This window comes from Eleutherodactylus coqui, chromosome 6 (assembly GCF_035609145.1).
Source record: "Eleutherodactylus coqui strain aEleCoq1 chromosome 6, aEleCoq1.hap1, whole genome shotgun sequence".
NCBI lineage: Eukaryota > Metazoa > Chordata > Amphibia > Anura > Eleutherodactylidae > Eleutherodactylus > Eleutherodactylus coqui.
Genome location: NC_089842.1, coordinates 145,814,482 through 145,838,323, shown reverse-complemented (window position 1 = coordinate 145,838,323; position 23,842 = coordinate 145,814,482). Strand labels below are relative to the sequence as shown.

The 23,842-nt window shown below is 46.4% G+C and overlaps 1 protein-coding gene across 1 annotated transcript; it reads right to left on the bottom strand.

The window, feature by feature from the left end:
* Positions 1–15,819: 15,819 nt before the first annotated feature.
* On the bottom strand, positions 15,820–20,995 carry LOC136632749 (ferritin, higher subunit). Its single transcript, XM_066607883.1, has 4 exons — positions 20,742–20,995; positions 19,086–19,232; positions 17,285–17,410; positions 15,820–16,138 (listed from the first exon to the last, which is right to left on the bottom strand). Exons 1-4 carry the CDS (start codon positions 20,841–20,843, stop codon positions 15,983–15,985), a joined length of 531 nt encoding a protein of 176 aa, XP_066463980.1. The 5' UTR covers positions 20,844–20,995; the 3' UTR covers positions 15,820–15,982.
* Positions 20,996–23,842: the final 2,847 nt, after the last annotated feature.

Here is a 23,842-nt window from a genome sequence, read left to right as displayed (position 1 = left end):
TCGGTGAGTGGAGGACAGTGGTGATTACATAGACACTATCGATGACACATCACAGATGTGTCTGATCTCACCTATAACCGGCTGGGGGGCGCCGCCAGATTGTACTGTCCATGGTCACACTAGAGGCAGGCAAGGAACATTAGGGGCCCTCAGTTCTATGACATATTCATGGGGCCCCAGTAGAGGGAGAGCGCTTCAGTTTTCTGATGTACCAGCAGGACAGACTTCAGGGAGCGACTCTAGACATGGGGGGACAGATGATGCCCTTATGTTCCTAATGGATTCATGGACACATAACGGGAATATCAACTCTTATGGCCAGGGTCCTCATAACTGTAAATAGTCAGCTCTTAGTGTTTGTTCAAATGGGGCAGGTTTGCCGCACATTGTCCATGCGGACTCTCTGTATGGAAAGCCCGCACTATTTACAGTAGCAGCCAAATGGATACGATTGTAAAAATTTCGTTCACAAGCTGCAGAGAAAATCTGCCGTGGAAATAGACACAGTGCGGAATATAGATCTGTAGCTCGTCAATTCTAGCCCAGATTCTAAGAGATGGTTCACAATGCCGAGCCGACATTCAGGTATCTATTCCAAGACACAGTCGGTTCCTCAGTGTTCACAGAATGAGTCTTCTGTACATACTGAAGAGCGGCAGGAATAGTCCTGGGGGGCCAATACTTTACACTGGAAGGTCAATCATCATCCTTACTTTATACAGAAAGACAGAGAAGTAAAACCTGGAATATGCGACTCCATTGGCCTGAATGTGAGTGTGAAGTCACAGGGCTACAAAGTGATTTTTAGTTTGTGCGACCCTTCTCATGGGCAAAAGTCACTGTGTCGCCCTCACCTTACTCTTAGGGGTCGATTTATCAATCTATGCTTTTTTCCCGTTAGACGGGAGGGGCCCTTTAATTCCATGTGTTTATGTGAGTGACGTCTTATTACTGGGGATATTACCTGTGAATAAAGGAGCAATAATTGTAACTGGAGATGGATTTTCTATTCTAGGAAAACCAAATTGTTCAGAAGCTCCACATTGACCGGACTGGACACCATAACGTAAGTTCATAGAATTAGCTGGGACAAATGCAAAGTTTTAAATAACGTATTCTTAGTGTGTTGGCGCCCACAACATAGATAGCAAAATTCCTTTCAACCCCCAATTACACTCATTTCACCAGTCTTCTGCATCTACTACACATTTTTGCATAGATACATGAAGTCCAAGTATTCCTGTAATGTCCCTGCAGGATAAGAGTGGTTTAGTGGTTAACATATTCACGGGCCCCAGTACAGGGAGAGTGCTCCAGTATTCTGAAGTACCAGCAGGAGAGACTTCAGGGAGCAAATCCAGATATGGGGGTATAGATGTTGCTTTACCTTATGTTCTTAGTGGCTTCCTGGGCACATAACAGGACTGTTAGCTCTTATGTGCAGGGTAGTTCCTGATGTAAATTGTCAGCACTTATAGTCATGGTCCTCTCTTCTGTAGATTGTCAGCTCTTATGGGCAGGCTCCTTTTTCCTTTAGGTTGTCTGCGACTGGAGTTGCTCAAAAATCATTGTATAGCCCTCTACCCCATTGACTTGAATGTGAATGGGAGGTCACAGGGCTACAAAGCAATTTTTAGTTTGTGCAACATTTGCCATTGCAAAAAGTCACTGTGTCGCCCTAGCCTTACTCTTAGGGGTTGGTTTATCCATCTAAGCATTTTTCCTGTAAGACTGGAGGGGCCCTTTAAGTCCATGTGTGGGTAATAAGATGATGTCTAATTATTGGGGACATTTTCTGCGCATTTCACAGTGAATAAAGGATGAATAATATAACTGAAGAATATTTTTTCTATTATAGGTAAACCAAATTTCATCCAAAATTTGCATTATCCGTACTGTGTCCTATAATGCAAGTTCATAGAATAAGCTGGGGCAAATGCAAAGTTTTAAAGAGGGGTTTTCAAGCGTGTTCGTCCTTGTGACATAGACACATTTGTACCGTGTGCTGCCTGTCCAATCTTTGTGGTCAACTTGACCTACTATGTCGCGCCACTGACACTGGGGCCCTCTGGGACCTGCACCTTGACTATCACTTGGGATTTAGGTTTGTGCTGCCATCCATCAGAACCTGAGATCTTTTCTCTAATCATGGGGTATTTTCTATTTTGTGTTGGACAGTGAGGACACGGAAGACACTCAGAACAGGTAAGTACAATGTCCACATAGATCGGCTGCTGATACTTGTCATGATTGAGGGATCATCACTTCTTACGGTCATTAATTTTCTCCTTCTGGATTTTGTAGAGATTCAAGACGCTGGTTCAGAAAGAAGAACAAGTGAGTGACATGAGACATACAATGTTATTATTGCAGTCATATAATACATAAGATCTTCTTTTGCAGTCTTCTAATCTCAGATTGAGGTCAATAGGGTTGCAGTAAGAATCGCAGGATGCCATGACTGTGGGGTCACGAGTCGCATAAAATCGACAGAATTTGCACTGGCACCGCAAACCCATTGACCTGAGAGTGTGTGCCTGGAAAGCGAGTTTTATTTTGTGCGACCCTTGTCATTTCCAAAAGTCACTGTGTAGCCCTCACCTTTCTCTTAGTGGTCAGTTTATCTATCTAAGCTTTTTTCCCTTAAGACTGAAGGGGCCCTTTAAGGTCATGTATGGATTTTACTATTACAAGCAAACCAATATGTATAGGACTTTTGCATCATCCGGACTGGACACTTTAATTTAAGTTCATAGAATTAGCTGGGGTAAATACAAAGTTTTAAAGAGGGGTTTCCAACTGTGTTGGCGCCCGCGATATAGATGAAAAAAGTCTATAGTTTAAATGAGGGGTTTCCAAGTGTATTGGTGACTACAACACAGACAGCTAAATTCCTTACCACCCCCAATTATACTCACTTCACCAACTTTCTCCGTGATTATGTATTTTTGCTGATGTGTTCCAGCTGTGACCTTCTGAGCACTTTCTGGATGGAGGGTCTGGCCCGCTGCGGACCACAATATACATGAGGAGCAAGAGGCAAAAGAATCTGATAAATAGATATTTTATTATTGTCTTTAACATCACAAAAGTCCATCAGGGATTTTCCCTCTAGACCAGCAGGGACGCTCATCAAAAACAGCATGAATTAGATCCAAAGCCCTTCCAGTTAAGAAGACAGCAAGACTGTAAATGACACATGACTATTGTGGGCCTAGTATAGACCTTACAAGGGGCTTTGGGAAAGTCAACCCTGAGTTCTGGCTATGAATCTTTTTTTTCAGCATTTTCTTCCCTTTGTTCTTTTCTTCAGTAAATGGAGACTATTTGTGAGTAATAACTTCTGTTTCCTTCCAGGAGCAGCAAAACGGACAGGAAATGGCTATCCAGGTAAATACTGGGCAGATCCTGGGGAATAAGACTATACTTATAGGTTATTCCTCCCATAGGTGGAAGCTTAGAGGGGTCAGAGTCCTCTGCAAGGAATGGTTGTGCTCCGGGTCCTATGTGCTTATCACTGGGGTACGTCAGGGAGCAGCTCAGAAATATTGGGGTGCAGTTTAGCTTTACCTGGTTGAGAAAATGTTGGGATCTTTAGAATCACTGCCCCCTGATAATGGAAAGTTGGGGTAACCCCTATACCTGTTTATGACCCTTCCCCATCTGCAGTGATACAGACCCCACCTTCACCTTGTACCATAGAGAAAGCTGCAATCACAGGGTTTAGTATCGTGATTTTTATTGTGGTTCTTGGCATTGGGGACATGGCCGAAGTTGGGGTAACTGTGGGGTACAGAAATGGCCCAAGGAGAATAGTGTGATAACAGCCATGTGACCAGGAGACCCCTCTCTTTGTTTTTTAGATTCCTGAGCTTATTCTGCTGCTGTTGTGCCACCACAAAATAAGACGTGAGTATACAATACCCTTCCATAAGGGGGTGCTCTACACTCCATATCCACTGCTAGTCAGAGTATACAAAGTATATACCCTACAGTCTGCTGGTTCTATGTCGCCCGTGTTTTGCAGTCTGACTGCCACTGTAAGCTTTATTTCTAAGAAAGTGTTCTGTCTAATAGACTTTCAACTTCAATCCCTCAACAATTTCAACATGTCTGCTTGCTTTTAGAGAATGAAGCACTCTTATTTGCATTCCAAGATTGAGACTCATTCTGAGGTTTCTCAACTGTTTTCGGAATCTCCGTACGGAAGTTCCATCACAGATCCAGCTGCAAATATCGGAATAAAAGTGTTGCATGCAGTGCTTTTCTACTATCCCAAAACCAGGCAGCTGAAGGAGAGCGTGCAGACCCCATTATAGTCAATGGGGGCTAGCCCAGTGCTGTTTGGTTCTGTCCAGAGATGGAACCATTCTGCTACCGGGACTCCCCTTTCCTGCTCCCTGAACACAGCAGGAAAGTGGAATCCCCAGTGCAAGTGTGAAGCTACCCTTACTCCTGCTCTCACAGCTGTGGGAGATGTTACCATGTATCTGTATGTTACAATGTACCAGAAGATTGTCTACACTGGTACATTGTACCAAGCACATCAGCTGTGTGAGCAGGACGGGGTCAGGGGGGGTATTAAAAGGGTTGGTCCATGAAAAACATTTATCACCTCTCTACAGGATTGGTGATTAAAGTCTGATCAGTGGGGGCCTCACTGCTGAGACTCCCACTGATACTGGGAACAGGGGTCCTATATCCCCTTTTTGTCACTATGGGCTTTTTGCACCCACCTGCAGTGATATCAGACTGAATGAAGTGGGGTCACACATGTACAGCACTGCTCCATTCTTTTCAATGGGGCTGATGGAAATAGCTTTGCTCTCTCCAGCATTCCCACTGAAAAGGAATAGAGTGGTACCATGCATGCGCTATTGCAGCTTTATCCATTCTCCTCCTCACTGCAGGGGCAGCGGTGACCCCATATTGAGAAGGAGGGAGTCATAGGGATTCTCAGGATCCATGTGGATCTCAGCTATGAGTGCCCCACTGATCATACATTCATCATATCTCCTATGGACAGGTGATAAAAGTTTATTCTGGTATAACCCCTATAAAGCGGTACTCCTACTAATATAAACAAGGGTCATTTAAAACATGTCAAAAGCTTGTATTCCTTAGTCCTTTTACTCCATTATCTACAATGCTTGTATCAGAAGTTACTTCCCTACAGAACACTTCCGTGTCCACCAGTAATACACACCCGCGGCTAGTGAGCAGGGTGGTCACACGTGCACTTCTCTCTCTTCCCTGCTTCGTTTGGTCCCTTTAAAGTGCTTTACTTCCCTTTCTCTGTCTGCAGCTAGCCCTGCGCCGCGCTGTACCAGAGCCGGTACCATCTGTACAGCGCTGGCATCTTCTTCCGGCTATTGTTTTAACATCAGCACATGGACAGCGGTACAGGTCACACCCTGCCCACCCAGAGCTTCAGCTATAAAGCGTGAAATGGACAAGAGCGACAACCAAAAAAGGTTTTTAAAAAAAAATTTTTTAAAGCAGTATTTGTATTTTATCGCATTATAAATGGAATGCCAAGTATAATTCATGCACTGCCTGAGCTTGAGGGGTCCCACGCACTGCCCGCCCCGAGCTTGAGGGGTCCCACGCACTGCCCGCCCCGAGCTTGAGGGGTCCCACACACTGCCCGCCCCAAGCTTGAGGGGTCCCACGCACTGCCCGCCCCGAGCTTGAGGGGTCCCACACACTGCCCGCCCCGAGCTTGAGGGGTCCCACGCACTGCCCGCCCCGAGCTTGAGGGGTCCCACACACTGCCCGCCCCGAGCTTGAGGGGTCCCACGCACTGCCCGCCCCGAGCTTGAGGGGTCCCACGCACTGCCCGCCCCGAGCTTGAGGGGTCCCACGCACTGCCCGCCCCGAGCTTGAGGGGTCATGCAGGACAAGGACAAAATTCTTGAACAAAAAGAGACAACAAAAAAGTCTTTGTTTTATTTATTTTTTTTTTTTTTTAAGTGAGATTTGTGTTTTATTATTTTATTACATTCTAGATGTGGGGCCAAGTATAATGCAGGACTTAATGTTTACAGCAAAACCTGTAAAAATGACATGCTGGGGCCGTTTATTCTTGTCTTATAACTTGCTGTAACCTGAGTGTTGAATCTAATGCAGGAAAGACATTTGGGCCCAGAGACGTAGGACACAGTTCCCCCAGTGTTTTCAGTCCCTCATTTAGGCTGCCTGTCCACGGGCATTGCGGTATCCCGCAGTGGATCTCCGCCGCGGGAGCCGCCACCTCGGAGCAGGAGTTGGCAGACGGATCTCCGCTGTCAGCCTATCTGATAGATAGGCTGACCGTGAAGAATCGTGACAATTCACAGCATGCTGCGAATTGCCACCCGCGAGCAGAGAGTCGCTATGATTCTCCGCTCGTGGACAGGGGGGAAGCACTTTCCATTGCACACTTTGGAGAGCTTTTACTGCATTCCCCGTGGCCGGATTATCGCTGCGAGGAATGCAATGAAAATACGCCCGTGGACAGGCAGCCTTATTCGGAGAAATGCGTCTGCACCCGGATGAGAAGGGGGAGAAGAAACACCTGCTGGTGAGAGATGGAGATTGCATGTACATTGTTAGCTTCTAGCCAACATTAACCCACAGACTAGCTAACATTAACCCACAGACTAGCTAATGTTAACCCTGAGCCCGACGCGCGTTTCAACACCTGCTTTCTCAAGGGGGAGATAAAGTTTTAGAGTTTACTCTGCCGTCCTCATTCTCCTCCTTTTCACCCACATCCTGTCCGCTGCGCTGGTTAAAGTGGACATGCGACTTTTTTCATCCATGAAGCTACGTAGTGAACAACGTGGTGTGAACATCGCCTGAGCCGCACATTAGAGGGAACAGTAAGAATGGGTTTCTATTTAGAAAAGTTTTTAGAACATAAAAATAATGTTGCCAGTGATTTATGCAGAAACAAGGGGATCTGACAAAACTGCTTCACTAAAACATTTGCAACAATATCTTAAATTCACTGAATAATCAGAAGGATTTTTTATCTTGCAGAACCAGCTGTCATTGATATGACGCCGAAAAAAATCAGAATATGGATGAAAACAACAAATTGCTTCCTGGGAAAACATGACACTTAACATCTTCAGAGTGACAGAGTCACCAGAGTAGAATCCTTGTTTCTACAAAGTCACCAGAGTGTCATTCGTTAATTTGTTATTTGTTAATTGGTTATTAAAAAAGTTTTAATGTTCTTCCACGACTGAAATGGTCTTTTATTAAGTTTTTACAATCGCTTCTAGCTGCGGTCTTGAGGCTAGAGAGAACGGAGCCCCCCATTCTGATGATCAGTGGGATTCCAGCCGTCAGCTCTTCCCTGATCTATTCAGACATCACAGAAGGTGGCCATAATCTCTGATATTCCGATACAAAGGTACAAGGGCAGGACACACAGATATATGCGAAATTACTGCAGGGAGCAGTCTGGCTGTAAAATGTTGGGGAGTCTGGGGTGTCAGTACTTTGTGTGCTTCACTTATAAGGTGCAGGAAGGGCGTCATTATTAGGCTCTATGCCTGCTGGGTCACTACACAAATCAATGTGACTGGTGCCCTATAGAAACCTTATCTAAGCAGCCCCCCCATCCTCGATGTACGGTAGGTGTGAGAGTGGCTGACCATCAGTATTTTGCACTTGTACAATCTCCACATAGGATTTTGGCAGTTCTTCGTGCTGCCCTTGTACCTCTGTATCGGTTTATCAGTAAGTATGGCTGTTCTCTGTGAGTTTTTAAAATCGGTTTGTTCGCACGTTTTCAGTGACTTATTGTTCACTGATCTATCATTTATCGCCTGTCTTGAATTGTCCCTGATCTGATCTGCGGTCCCAGTCTGTAAGCTCTTGTGAACAGGGTCCTCACCCCTATTACTCAAACTTCATATCGGCTTAATACTGTATGTTAGGACTCATTTTGGTTTCAGATGACCGTATTTGCGTGCGTTTTGCGCATGCAATATTTGCTCGCGCAATATGCTGAGAATAGAATGTGTTTGTTCTCATGAACGATTTTTTTTGCATTCATTTCATGTGCGAGCAAAAAATAAGACCTGCTCTCTTTTCCTGCGTATTTTCATACCAAGGTCTAAGGGAGCTACACAAATGCATTACTTCATATGCGTGCAATTGTGCAATACACCACGATTCAGTAGGATAAAGAACACATCTGGACCTCATTAGGCTAAATAGCCTTTTAAATCACAGAACAGGTATGTTGCGCCTACATGTGAAGCAGCCCTGCTTGCGCAAAAGGTACAGCACTATGTACCGATACATGCACAAAACAAACCCCATTGCACTGCGCAAATACATTGCGCTGAATTGTGCGCTGAAACCACCTTGAAATGTTGGAAACGCTCCGCTCATCCTGCTCTTGAATCTCTTTTACTCAGCAGTCGTGTTGTTTTTGGGTGCTGCACATCTTAAACACCAGCCGGGCTCTGACATAATAATACATATTGGAAAAAAAACTGAAAAAGGGAGCACAAAGAGTCAAAATCCCCATCTGTGGTGGATGATGACATATTCCAAGCCTTTCGTCTTCATCCACAGTAGTAAGAAAAGGACAAGTGGCCCAGCCAGATATAAGATCATGGTCATTGTTATAAGGGAAGGAGAACCTGGAAAGCACAAGATAGAAATAGGGCAGAGGGATTAGCCCTATTCTCATCTGCACAAGGAAAGACTAGAAGTAATGGGATGAAACTGAAAGGGAGGAGACACAGATTAGATATTAGAAAACTTTTTTTGATAGTGAGGGTGATCAATGAGTGGAACAGGTTACCACGGGAGGTGGTGAGTTCTCCTTCAATGGAAGTGTTCAAACAAAGGCTGGACAGACATCTGTCTGGGATGATTTAGTGATCCTGCACTGAGCGGGGGGTTGGAACCGATGACCCTGGAGGTCCCTTCCAACTTTACCATTCTATGATTCTATGATAAATAATCCTCCATAAGTCAGACAATGGTGAGATCTTCCAGCAGGCCCTTAGACATCAGATTACAGGGGTTATGTATAAAAATTGGGAAACAAAATGATGGGAACTGCCGTGACTACTGGGGTTGTAGGGTGATAAGATGTTGGAAAGATTGGGAAGGGTTCTGTAACTACTGACAAAGCAAGGCATGCTCTAGGAAGAGGGGAACTAGATGGTGGTGCAGGAGTTGTTTTGTACATATTCTTTAGTTATCAATATGGTAAAGAAAAAGGGGGGTGTTAAAAAGGTGGGGATAGAATCAATGAATAATCACATTATAAATCATTCAATTCTATAAACAAACAAGGAACGACGATAGTTCTATTGAGAATACATTAAAGGCCCATTTACATTGGACGAGTGTCAGGCAAACAATGCCCGACACTCGTGCCTGTATCCCCGCGCCCCCCTGCTGGCACACGGAGCGGCCAGCAGGGGGGCGGGGCAGTGCAGGAGATTTCTCTCCTCTCACTCCCCCGTCCTCTCCTTTCACATAACATAGCCACCGTTCCATAGCGAACGGCGGCTGTTTAAGCTGCATGATGAGCGATGATCTTCACCGCTCATCTTTTGGGCTGCTAAAAGATGAGCAATGGCGATCATCGCTCGTAGTGCAGTTTAAACAGCTGCCATTCTATAGTGAACGGCGCCTGTGTTATGTGAATGGAGGGGAGCGAGAGGTGAGAAATCTCCTGCACTGCCCCGCCCCCTGCTGGCCGCTCTGTGTGCAAACTAGCTCCACGGGAGCGCAGGGATACAGGGACGAGTGTCGGGCATCGTTTCCCCGACACTCGTCCAATGTAAATGGGCCTTAAGGAGTATTAGAAAAAAAGATTAAAACACAAATCCAAAGAATAAGACGGAGGTGCAGGTTTTTAATATTAGTAATGGAGGGGATACTGCTGCAACGAGTAAGGGGAGCTCTTTTTAAACTATCGTCGGGGAGAGGGGCCAGAACTTCAAGGGACGCATAAGACCAGTTGTGCAGTGCAGACCTGATCCTATAGGCCCCCTGCACACGGGCGTAAATTCCACGGCTGGGTTTCCCACAGAATTTCCGCCCGTGGCCGCTGCCATAGGATTGCATTAGAAAACACAATCCTAGGCAGACGGCCGCGATTCCTCTGCATGAAATCACGCGCAAAAAACAAATCGCGGAATGTCCTATTTCTGTGCAGGTCTCGCAGAGGCCCGCACAGAAATGTCAGTGGTGACGGGCCAGCTCCGCTCTGCACATGCGCCGGCTGGCCAGCAGCCAGCACACAGCACAGAGAGAAGACGCTGGGAGCAGGTGAGCCGCAGGCCTCTGCAGGGGCACGGGACCGCATCCCGCTGTGAGAATTCTCGCAGTCGTATCCAACCCGGCCGTCTGCAGGCTGCCCTAGTACGCCGACCTCTAACTGCACAAGTACAACAGGTTAGACATGGCACAGAGCTTGTACCTGCTTTATAACAATATGCTACATAGGAGATACTGTATGCACTTAAAGCATGTGTAGACTTAACCCCTATATAGAGTTACCCAAGTAGATGTGTGATTAGTGTGCACAGCATATAGGGGAGGTGGGATACACGCATATGGTATGTAGGTGAGCTGAGAGCATATAATGCATAGGGAAAGTGAGGTAGGTATATTTCCAATATACTGGAAGTGAGGTAAGTGCATTCAGTATATAGGGGAAATGAGGTGAGCATATTAAAATATAAGAGAGGTGAGATAAGTGCATGTAGTGTATAGGGGAAGTAAGTTATGTATATTTAGTATATAATGGAAGTGAGGTAAGTGCATTCAGTATATAGGGGAAATGAGGTGAGCATATTAAAATATAAGAGAGGTGAGATAAGTGCATGTAGTGTATAGGGGAAGTAAGTTATGTATATTTAGTATATAATGGAAGTGAGGTAAGTGCATTCAGTATATTGGGGAAATGAGGTAAGCGTATTTAGTATATAGGAAAGGTGAGGTAAGTGCATGTAGTATAAAGGGGAAGTGAGGTAAGGGTATTTAGTATATAGGGGAGGTGAGGTAAGAGCATTTAGTATATGGGGACTTGAAGTGAGCTTATTTAGGGAGGTAAGTGCATATAGTATATAGGGGAAGTGAGGTAAGTGCATATAATGTATAGGAGAAGTGAGGTAAGTGTATTTAGAATATACTGGAAGTGAGGTAAGTGCATTCAGTATATTGCGGAACTGAGATAAGTGTATTTAGAATATACTGAAAGTTGGGTATGTGCATTCAGTATATAGGGGAAACGAGGTGAGCATATTTAGTATATAAGAGAGGTGAGATAAGTGCATGTAGTACATAGAGGAAGTGAGGTAACACTATTTAGTATATAGGGGAGGGGAGGTAAGTGCATATGAGAGGTGAGGAGCAGCAGATGTAGCACACACATCAGCTCCTACGGACTGTACTGCTCTCTTACATATTTTTTACATTATTTGCCAATGTATGACTAGCTCTGACGTCCTCAAGCAGCGCCCGATTTGTCGTGGATGTGTTACCAATCGAATTCTCACTTGCAGGTTGGCTGTAATGGACGGGGCTAGAGATTAGCGCGACTTGTGCATGTGGGCGCAATGGCAGGGCTGGTGGATTTTAAGAATGAGGAGGAGGTCAAGGAGTTTCTGGACAACCTGGCCATAGAATACTTGTATCAGTGTCACCGGGAGAAGGACGCGGACGTTGAGGAGAATATTACCAGCAGTAGTACTACAACCCTCAGCATGCACCTGGAGCTTATGTGCATGTCATACAGTGTATGTATGTATATATATATATATATGTATATATATGGTGACCAGATTTTCCCAGGGTCAAAGTGGGACAGAGGGGTGTGGTGAGGGGCAGGGCTTATCACACCATATGATTTTACTCCATCATTATAAAATATATAGGACCGGTTCAAAAAAGACAGGGAGCAAATTCTGCTGCATTTCTGCATCCAAAAAAACAGTCAAAATCTGTACCATTGGGGCAGATTTTGACTGGAAATCAGCCACATACCTGCAGCTAATTTCATACTATACGGCGCTCCCCCTCACCTCCACTATAGGCTTCTAGTTGTCTGCACTCCCCGACTTCCTGTTCCCAGCGACTTGTACTGGCCTCACTTGACCAGGCCCCTGGGAACCAGAAGACGGGGAGCTATGACAGCAGGAAGCCTTCAAAGGGGGTGAAAGGAAGCGTTGCATATTAAATCAGCTGCGGGTACGTGCTGATTTTGTGTCAAAATCAGCACCAATGGTACAAAATTGAACTGTTGGATGCAGAAATGCTGTGGAATTTTTTAGTGGAAATTTCTGCTGCAGACCTTCCGCAGCATTTCTGCCTTGTGTAAACATCTCCTAAATCAGCTTGAAGTATGCTGCCATGTGAAAAGTGCCCTCATTATTAATTGTGACCCCCACAGTGGCCCCAGTAGTAATAGTGACCCCCCACAGTGGCCTCAGTAGTAATAGTGACCCCCACAGTGGCCTCAGTAGTAATAGTGACCCCCACAGTGGCCTCAGTAGTAATAGTGACCCCCAAGGATGCCTCAGTACTAATAATGACCCCCACAGTGGCCTCAGTAGTAATGGTGATCCCCACAGTATCCTCAGTAGTAATAGTGACCCCCACAGTGGCCTTAGTAATAATAGTGACCCCACACAGTAGCCCAGTAGTAATAGTGACCTCAACAGTGGTGCCAGTAATAATAGTGACCTCAACAGTGGTGCCAGTAATAATAGTGACCCCCACAGTAGCCACAGTAATAATAGTGACCCCCACAGTAGCCACAGTAATAATAGTTACCCCCACAGTAGTAATACTGACCCCACAGTGGCCCCAGTAGTAATAATGACCCCCCACAGTAACAGTGACCCCCACAGTGGCCCCAGTAGTAATACTGACCCCTCATATTGGCCCCAGTAGTAATAGTGACACCCCCCCCCCCCCAGTAACTCCAGTAGTAATAGTGACCCCCACAGTGGCCCCAGTAATAATAATGACCCCCAACAGTGCCCTCAGTAGTAAAAGTGATCTCCATGGTGGCCTCAAGGGTAATACTAATTCTGCTGGGGCTCATATAGAAAACACTATTAATAATAATGTCTCCCATCGACCCTATTTGTAATAGTGACCCCCACAGTAGCCCCAGTAGTAATAGACCCCCCAACTCCCTAAAATCCACATACTTACCTTCTCCTGTTCTTCAGAGCGCAGCTGCTCCTCTCAGCACTGCTGCCGGTGGAAGTGTGTGCACCCACAGCAGTGCCTTCTTCCCAGGCCTCTTCTGCGGAACTAAGAAGAGGTCAGGGGAGAAGGATCTGGGATGCAGACACTGCCGTCAGTATGTGCACTGGGCCGCAGCGCCGCAAAGGGATTACCAGCTGGAGAGCTGCAGCACCCTGGCTGGTAATCACCTTCTTGGTAATTAGACGTCCAAATGGTCAAATGGCTGTCCTGCTGGGGTCCCGACAAAGCGGAACACAGGGTCCCAAATCGGGATGTCTGGATACCTTGATATATATATATATATATATATATACACACATACACACACACACACACACACACACACACACAGTATAACCACAATTGGTGTTGCAGACTCTTGTGGCGCCTGTAGTTCCTCCTCTACATATGCAGTATGGGGCTGTGATTCTGTTCCTGTACAGACTGTGATGCAGGGTGCGACCCAAAGACTCTGCTTACAGGGAACTGGACATCAAGTATGAGCACCATAAACTGCAGTAAGTTGTGGTGCTTATAGTTTCGGTGAGGTGGGATCCGGGGAGCCTACTCTTGTACTCACCACTCCCAGTTTCTTGTGGGATTTATATTGCATCAGTGAAAACATCGCAGATGGGAAGGAAACCATTGTAAATCATTGGTATCCTAATCTGCTTTTTTTACTGACTATCGCATCAGGCAATGAGAATTCATTCATCCCCCGTGGGCCGCATGGACCACGGGGATGAAGGAATCTTCTGCCACAGCTGTGGCAGAAGCCAATGATGCTATCCCATGTCTATCAATCACCCAATAGAAAGCAGTGGGTTTGCAGCGATGATTTTCAGGGAAGGGCTTGAAATATAAGCCCTTCCCTGAAAATCATAGCAAGCTGTAAAAAAAAAACAAAACAAAAATGCAGCACAAGTAAAAAACTATTCCTCTATATAAATCACAAGTAGTGACACTTCGACCAAAGTAGTAGGTCTTTCTCAGCTTGAGGGCTTATTCAGATGTCCTATATCAGGCGCCTTTTCATGCCCAGCCGATATACGCTGTCCCTCTCTGCAGGAGTAGGTGGGACTGGCTGGGAGCAGTGCACTGAGCTCCTGCCCCTTGCCACTATTTGCAATGGGAGTTGGCAGGACGGGGCAGAGTCAAGTTCCACTGCAAATAGTGGCGAGAGGCCAAAGCTCAGTGCACTGCTCCCGTCCCATTCTGCCTCCTCTCCCAGGTGTGTATCGGTCGGGTGAGAAAACTTGGCCGATATACAGATGTCTGAGTAAGCCCTGAGAAAGACCTACTTGGTCGAAATGTTGCTATTTGTGATTTATATGGGAGGAATAAAGTTTTACTTTTTGCATCTTGTATTGCTGCTATACCTTTTTGCCATCTTGAGAAACAAATTACATTTTATTTTAAAATCCAATCCCTATTGTGTATAGCGTGCATACGGTTGTGATACCTGTCATGTTAGCTGTGGACCTTTCTATATCACATGGTGCTGACCATCTTTTGTATTCATGCAGGGAGAAGTTGGTGCTGCCTACTCAAGTCCAATCAAACTTCAAAATGTATTTATTCTGATACTCTGCAGTATTTCAGAATAAAAACACCCATGTAGGCAACGGCATCCGTGTCCCGGTTTCATATTGCACATGGTTTGGGCAACATGGACCGAATCCCTTTAAACCAGACATTACGAATTGCCTAAAATATTTTTAGATCTGCCTCCCCATTCTCTTGTATGAGTCATCCCTACCCAATACCACTAGCAAAGTCTTAGTGTAATTGTCCCATGGGAAAGCATTACTTATTCCTTTTGATTTTTGCACAGAGCCACAACAAAATCTGTATCATTGGTGCAGATCTGCAGCAGATTCCACCCTTTCATCTGAAGGGGTTAAGTCTGCTGTGGATCCATTTAAAAAAATTAAAAAAAAAAAAGTGATAATGCAGAATTTAATGAACACTTTCCACAGTTGAAAATCTGCATCAATTCTGCTACATGTAAACCGTGCCCGGCTTCACACTGGCAATTAAAAAAATAAAGCCAGCGATATCACCCATTGTTTTCAGTGGGGCCAGCAGCAGTAGCACCAGCCAAATTGAAGCCAGCCTTAGGCCTCATGCACATGGCTGTGTTAAAAGCCACTTAAAACAGTGAAAGTATGTGTTATATATAGTTTCATTCACATGTCGTATTGGTGGTGTGTTTTATGCACTGAAATTGGCCAGTTAGTCTGCAGGAAATGCATATTCCATGTGCATCTAAACAATGGGCCCTTCTATGTAGTCACTTCTGGGTGGAAAAACACCACTACATGTTTTTCTTCTAATATGATGCTTATTACACCCATTATAGGCTATGGGTGTCTAAAATATGCATGTTACATCTGTATTGCCATGTACTATGCAGTGACAATATGCCTGTGTGAGCCCTGCAATAATTAGATCTTGGCTCCAGCCACAATTATGAGCAGCTACTGATTTCTTGTGTTTGCCTTCTAGTAATCCCTGACCTCCAGTGTTCAGTTGTTGGCAGGATACTCCAGTAATAAACCCACAGATCTCGTTAGCAAAACAAGATTAGGGAAGTTTATAGGCAGGAAAACTTTATTGGAAAACTTGCTGACAAGCACAGTCATGTCTGTTTAGACAGATTAAAGCTCACAACTCAGGTGGACATTACATTTACTCCATGGATAGACAAGGAACTGTAGATGCAGAGTAGACTGGTGGTATCCATGAGGGAGGCTTCTTAGCTGCTCTCTCCCAGGGTGTGCTTGTCAAACAGGTACTCGCCCATGCCGTTCTGGGGTACCCCAAGGCGCTTCAGGTTGGTGATGTAGTCTCCAAGTTGCTTTATAGCCTTCACTTGTTCCTCCAGGTACTCCGATTCCAAGAAGTCACAGAGCTGGAAGAGAAGGGGCCAGTTAGTGTGTAAGAACTACTAGTGTACTTAGAGTTAAGCAGGGGTTAAAAGGTTTTAGAAATACATGGCTGTCTTTTAAGACCATGAACACTATTCACTACAGCAGATTTCACTTCCTCAGTTGAAGGAAACCTACAGGAAGTCAGAGAGGCCAGCAGGGTCCGGGGTGGCTGCAGGAGGAGTTTTCATTCCTCACTCCCCCAGCCCTCTCCATTCACTTAAAGGGGTTGTCCCGCGATAGCAAGTGGGGGTATACACTTCTGTATGGCCATATTAATGCACTTTGTAATATACATCGTGCATTAAATAGGAGCCATACAGAAGTTATTCACTTACCTGTTCCGTTGCTGGCGTCCCTATCGCCATGGTGCCGTCTAATTTCAGCGTCTAATCGCCCGATTAGACGCGCTTGCGCAGAAGGGTCTTTTCCCTTCTGCTCGGTCCGGCAGCAGCGGTGTTCTGGCTCCGCCCCCTTGTATGCGTCATTGCGTAGCTCCGCCCCATCATGTGTGCCGATTCCAGCCAATCAGGAGGCTGGAATCAGCACAGATGGGGCAGAGCTATGCGATGATGCATAGACGGGGCGGAGCCAGAACGCCGCTCGTGCCGGACTGAGCCGAAGGGAAAAGACCCTTAGACGCGCTTGCGCAGAATCGGGGGATTAGACGCTGACATTAGACGGCACCATGGCGACGGGTAAGTGTATAACTTCTGTATGGCCAATTTAATGCACGATGTATATTAATATGGCCATACAGAAGTGTATAACCCCACTTGCTATCGCGGGACAACCCCTTTAACACAGTGGCAGTTCAGTCTTACTGAATGGAGAGGGGTGGGGGAGAGGAGGAGTGAAATCTATTCCAGCTACCCCAGTCCCCTGCCGAGCGAGCCAGTGATACTCACTCCTATGCAGCAGAACGGGTGCTAGGAGACAGGTACGAGTGTTGGGCATTGGTTGCCTGACATTTGTTTCCTGTAAATGGGCTTTAAGACCTGCAAGTTTTAGGATGGACTTCTGCAGTGGCAGAATAAGCCATAATTTGGGTGTGTTCTGTGAGCCAGTTGCAGCCCATGTAAAAGGCATCCTTAGGTAGTTTAGGAACAAGTCTGTTCATTGATGCTCACCTGAGGGTCAACCTTGTCAGAAGCTACTACGTGAAGATCCAGTAGGGCCTGGTTCACAGTCTTCTCCAGCTGCAGAGCTGCCTGCATGGCCTCCAGAGTGTTGGCCCACTCATCACGCTCAGGTTTCTGAAAGAAAGGGAAAGTTATTAGGGCAGTCCTTACAACAGTCACTTCATTGAATGGTACCTGGCAATTTGGTCTCTAAGATACATGCCTCTGCACTCCTAGCCATCTCAGACATTGGCTTTTGGCCTGAAGGCACCTTTACATGGGCAATTGTCACTGGAAACAGCAAATTCAGGAAATAATCCTGTGTATGGCTGGATTCACACAGGGTGGATTTGCCGCGGTTCTGCCGCAGCAGATCCGCCTGCGGCAAAACCGCGCGCGGCCGCTAATCTCGGGATTAGCCAGCCATGTGGACGAGATTTGTCAGAAACCTCGTCCACATGGGACGGCTAATCCGCTGCGGTAAATCCAGTTGAAACCGCAAAAGAAAAGAAGCAGCATGTCTGTTTACTGTCATTTTTTTGTTTATTTATGTTACGGCCGCGCTCTCCTCTATGGGAGAGGAGGCCACAACGGAAAAGCATGCGGCCGGACCGCTTCAAAGCCGCCGCGGCGGTTCTCCCGGCGGAAATCTCGCGGTTTTTGCTGCAGCCAAACCGCAAGATTTCCGACGAAAATACGCCCCGTGTAAACCCAGCCTATATGTGGCCACCGACATGACACTGAGCCAGAAGTTGTTCACCTGTTGGAGTCACTTGGTGTTTAGCAGAACTTAAGATAAAGAACTGTCAGGCCGTGTAAAAAGGAGCTGCGCAATGGTTGAACGAACCCTGCTTAGTGCGAGTGGCCGGCGTGATCCAGTCGCTCTACCTTCATTCACTTAAACAACCAAATTGTTTTTAGCACTAGAGCAATAGTTGGGCAGTAGTTTGTGGAATGACTGTTGGGCACTTACATGCCGGACAATTGTCCCATGTAAGGGTACCTGCAGGTTTACATACTGCATGAGGACACTTTATATATAAGTGTACCATTATTCAGTGGTTTAATAAGTCTACCATTGTGGAGATCACAGCGGCCATGTCTGTTTGCTCCACAAACTAGCTCCACACAGCAGTACATGTATAGGAAGATATACCAGGCTGTACTGGCCCCTAGGAAGTTTTATTGTCGTGGCAGAGAGATCAAAAGATGGGTTTAAACAAGCTTTATCGAGTTACACTAAGCTTTATGGTTATGCTCATCATATAGAGGCACACTATACTTTGAAACCATTACTTGTTGCAGTGGTAGCTGTTACTACCTTCACACAAAGGCTATTCTATGGCTGTACTTCCCAGGCTCACAGCAGAGTTCTGTATTCTGCTTCTACCACCGGTGAACACTTTTCTATTGTCCAAAAGCCACTACTTGGCATCACTAGACCACAGTTAAGGCTCTTTTCCACAGAACAATTATATTCAGATGAGTGAAAGATTAATGATAGTTGAAACTAAGAAGATAATTTGTTGGTAAAATTTAACAGCGATTGATTCAGCCACCTAATAAAAACATTTGTAGAAGAGTTGGTCACATTTGACTTTGTCATCCAAAAGATCTATTCTTTCAGAGAATACTCCTGGAAAGATTGTTCATTGCCCGTTACTGGACATGTATGGCCAACCTGGCCTAGGATGTATGGCTGCATTTGTGAAACAATCGGTCTTTCAATTTTTTACCTAAAGGTGTATCAGCACCTCCAGTACTTTTTTTTCTGTAATTTTTCTAAGTGAGGAAGAAGTTAAAGTCTCACCTTAACATCCTGCAAGACAACACGACCCCCACGCTTGTTCTGATACTTCATGAACTTCTCAGCATGCTCTCGCTCTTCATGGCTCTGCTCTTTGAAGAACTTGGCCACATTATGAAGGGCTATGTCATCACGGTCAAAGTAGAAGGACTGAAAAATAAAGAGTTTTAGGCATATGCTTTGTGATTGCAGTCATGAGGGATCATTGTGCCAGTCTGGACACGCGCACACACGCACGGACGCGCACAGGCACACACAGGCAGGCACACACGCACCTTATGAAGAGCAGAGTCTCATTGTGTTGACTAGTGGGGGATTGGTTTGCATGTATATCTACTGTACACTATGAAGCCAGGCAAATATGAGTAGTAGCAACAGACACATGCCCAAACCAACCACCAGTTGGATCACCTGTAGCAACAATTCCCATGATCGGTGCATTATGATTACAAGTGTTTTCATCGTCTTATGATTAGAAGGGTTTTTCCGTTGGAAGATATCTGCCTTGTTATAGCACGAGCCCCCATCGTACAACCTAATATTAAACTGACTAGGATGATCACTGCTCACAAGAGCTTACTGTCTATAATGAAACAGGATAACAGAAGAGGTAGGGCTCCTGCACACAGTCGAATTTGATTTACAGAATCTGGGGCTGACTGCTGTCCCTGGATTCCGCAGCAGATACCGCTAATGGCTTTCTATCGAGACCTGCTGCTTCTTGGTCGTGAGCAGAAATTTCCATGCAGCATGCTCCATTATGTGCCATTATCTGTCCCACGACCCTTCTGCAGAATGGTCACAAGATCTGCGTCATCGGCTAGTGACCGCATGGTTTCTTCTGTAACGTGCACGCACGCCGGCCAGCGCTTCCGCAGTACAGAGAAGAGAACCCAGACAGGTACATGGGGGTCATTGGCCAGGCACAGGGTCGGATCCTGCTGCAGGATCAGACCCTGTCGCGTGCAGGAGGACGCAGAAGTTCTTGTCTTCATCCCACTGTCTATGGCAGCCTAGCTTTTCTAAGGGGAGGGTAAGAGACGGGGTTTCTTTGAAGACGTTTGAGCAGCAGGTTCAGAGACGTTGCACTAGGATATTCAGACATCTCTCAATGACCCCTGTAACTCTTCTGTTCCCCGAACAACACGTTCCCCTTAATCCCTCCTACCATGTGGACTTTGATTGCACAAGATAAAAACAAAGAACTGGGTGGAGGAGGATCACGAGGTTGCATCGCCCCAGTGTCCTAACCACTAAACATTTCTGTCCCAGGCTTCAGAGATAAGCGGTGTTGTTCCCATAATGGCACATAAAGGGGGTGCACTACAGATCCCTGCAAGGAGGAGAAGGTGCTAGAAGCACAATGGAGATGCTTTGCACTTGCTGCCTTCCCTGCACACAAGAGGAACAAAGCAGGAGGGGGTGGGGAGACTGCAAGACAAGAATCTGGAAGGAGAAGCAAAACCTTGCACATCTGGTCATATTCCTGCTGCTATGCACCCACATGACACCACCCAGCTTGTATCTGGAGCTACATGCTGGCACTAGAAGCCTCAGCATGCATTACTATGCAACTACATGTGCATGCTGAGACAACTGGTTCTACACTTAGCAGAAGCTTTCCTCTGAAGACTATGGGGAATAGCAGAGAATACTCACCATGGAGAGATAGGTGTAGGAGGCATAGAGCTCCATGTTCACCATGCGGTTGATGGCAGCCTCACAGTCACGGTGGAAGTTCTGGCGCACCTGGGATTCCATTGCAGCTTCTTGGTGGTTTTCTGGCACAAAAAAGTTTCAATGCAGGAATAGAAGAGGTTGCAGGAAGGCGCAGAGGACTCAGAGAGGGTTCCGTTCAATCACTGTTGAAGCAAGAACTCTGCTCAGAGCCAAGGATGATTTGATCCCTCCACCCCCAGAGCTCTGTATTTATAGCTGGAGGGATGGGTGGGGCTTGTCTGCATCACATCATCTGTCAGGAACCAATCATGTGTGGACATGCTGCAGCCAACCACAGCAGGGCGGTGGGAGGAGCCTCCTCCTGGTCTGACTAGTGTAGCTGTGTGCTCCTTCCCATGTTACGGATGGATACAATGTAACATTTCTAGTGTCACTTTATAGACATCCAAGGAAAAGGCTTTTTTTCCCTCTCGGTGCACGTTATGAGGAATCCTCATTGAAGCCACTTGAAAGGTTATAGGGAAAGACATGAAGGACAATCTGCAAAATATTATTATTGCGATCCTCCTGTTATTAATTATGTTAATGTGCGATTGCTTTTATATCATGACCTAAAGGTACCTTTATAGGGGGAAGTTATTGTCCAAATTCTCGCTGGAAACAGCGAATTCGGGCGTAGTCATCCTGTGTACACGTGACCGTCGACAGGGCACTGAGCAAGAAATCCCTTACCTGTCAGGGTCACGGTACTGGTGTAGTCAGATTTGACAAGCGGGGTTACGCCCCCTGAACATGATTGGTTACCGACCTGGATGAGATTTAGGTCCTGGCTGCCCATTAAGGATTGTAGGGGAAACCAGACAGCGTCCCCCACTGCAGGCAGGCATCCAGCCGCAGCTGCAAGATATTTACCAGGCGCCCGTGCAGAACGCGTCTTATAGGTCAATCATACCGCTCCTTCCCAGCCGGCGGCCCATTCACTGCACAGGGCGGGACTCAGCAGGGACACAGAAGCAGCGTGAAGCGGCTTCTCTCCCGGCGCAGCAGCACGGAGGCCACACCGCCCTGGTACACTCACTGAAAGCCACTGGCCGCACTGACATCTGCTCGTTGCCATGCAGGTCCCATGCAGGTGCGCATTTGCACTTCTGAAAGTGCCTTCTCTGTCTGCGCTACCACCCTCTGTGATAAAGCGCAGAGTGGGGTTGGCCTCAGGCAGTAGACAGCGAGTTGAAGCAGCTTTGCCGGCATCGGCCCCCTTCCCTCTCCCCCACCCTCCGCCAGCATATTACTTTACTATAAGGTGCTTGGCAGCATGGAGAACACAGCGTCGGGGGTACAGTGCACCACACCAGGGAGCCATAATGCAGCAGGGCCGGGGGACAGGCAGCTATCTGCGGTGCAGCACAGGGAGGCTCCTCTGTGAGAGCACAGACCCATGGCCGGGGGACAGCCAGCTAACAACACCTTGTAGGACCTTCAGATCTTCACCCAATTGGCAGCTAGGGGTGTGACAGGGGCGTTACCCCTGGCAAACCCCTAGCTTCCGGTGGCATCAAGATACACCAGTACCCAGAGTCACAGTCGGCTAAAAACCAAGCGCCTGTCGGGCCATGTAAACTGGAGCCACTCAATGTTTGAACGACTCCTGTTCACTGTGATTGGAGGCGGGCAGCCGGAGTTGAGCATAGTCCATGAGACGGCCCTTGGGTACTTATATGCGAGGATTATGGACAGTCGTCCTGTGTAAAGGTGCCTTTACTTGGCTTTTTTATCAGTCCGTAACTAGTCTGTTTGCAGAATACAGGACTTACATACAGGAATACAGTCTACATGCTGCTAACAATTTACAGAACGAGGACAGGGGTCTTGAAATTTTATGCAAGTTTACATACTTTGAGGCACATTTACCATTGTGTGACACCAAAATTCTACCATAAGTTGCTTCCTTTTTTTCCACAAATCATTGTAGATAAATTTCCAACAGATATTACAAACTTCAACAGACGAACGTAGAACGCTCCAATTATGCATGCGGGAAATTCCCACACACATAATGCGGAGAATAGAACTCATTGATTTTAATGGGCTCATTCTCACACCTTCTTTTTGCGCAAATCGTTTTCGCAGGTGCCAAAAAATAGGACCTACTCTATCTTGGGCGTGTTTGCGTACCAAAAAGCCCCACAGAGATCTATGGGAGGTTTGCTAAATGCAACACATACCTGCTATCACCGGTCCCTTGTTAGGCAAATTAGCCTTTTAAATCAGGGCAGTCCTGCATACTGTTACATACATATGGAGAACAGCCTGCAATATCAGAGCTCTGTCCTGCATACTGTAATTTACATATGGAGAACAGTCTCTGACATCTGTGTACTGTCCTGTATACTGTAACATACATATAGAGAATAGTCTTAGAAATCGGGAGCCCTGTCCTGCATACTGTTAGAAACATGTGCCGGCCCTCGTCCGACATCGGAGCTATGCAGGGAAATCGTAATGTCAGATGAGGGCGGAAATTGAACTGTAAAGGGATAATACCAACAGCCTATTATTGTGTAGGTCCCTCCAATTGCTACCAAAAGGACTCTGACCTCTGAGGCATGCACTTCACAAGACTTCTAAAGGTATCTTGTGCTATATACTGGTAGTACCAAAACATTAGCAGCAGACCCTTTAACCCTTTCCTGACCACATAAAGTAAATATACATCATTTGTTCATAAAGGATGCTTAAAAGACACGTTCGTTCCACACCCAATGGCTATTAGCTGTTTTTAGCAGCTGACATGATCAGTGCTAGCTCCAGTGATGGTTAACTATTTAGATGCCGTGGTTAATCATGACCGTGCATCTAAACAGTCAGTCGGAAGGGGTCCTCTGCAGTGCCCCTTTCTGCTGTAAAAATCTACAAGAAATAGAGCGTACTGCAGATTTACAAATCCACAGCATGACTATTTTCCACTGTTAGGCCTCATGTCCACGGGCGGGTCGGATTCCGCGTGTGGGAGCCCGCAGCGGAATCTGACTCTGCCTGCAGACGAGGAACGTGCGTACCTGTCCGGGTCCTCTTTTTCC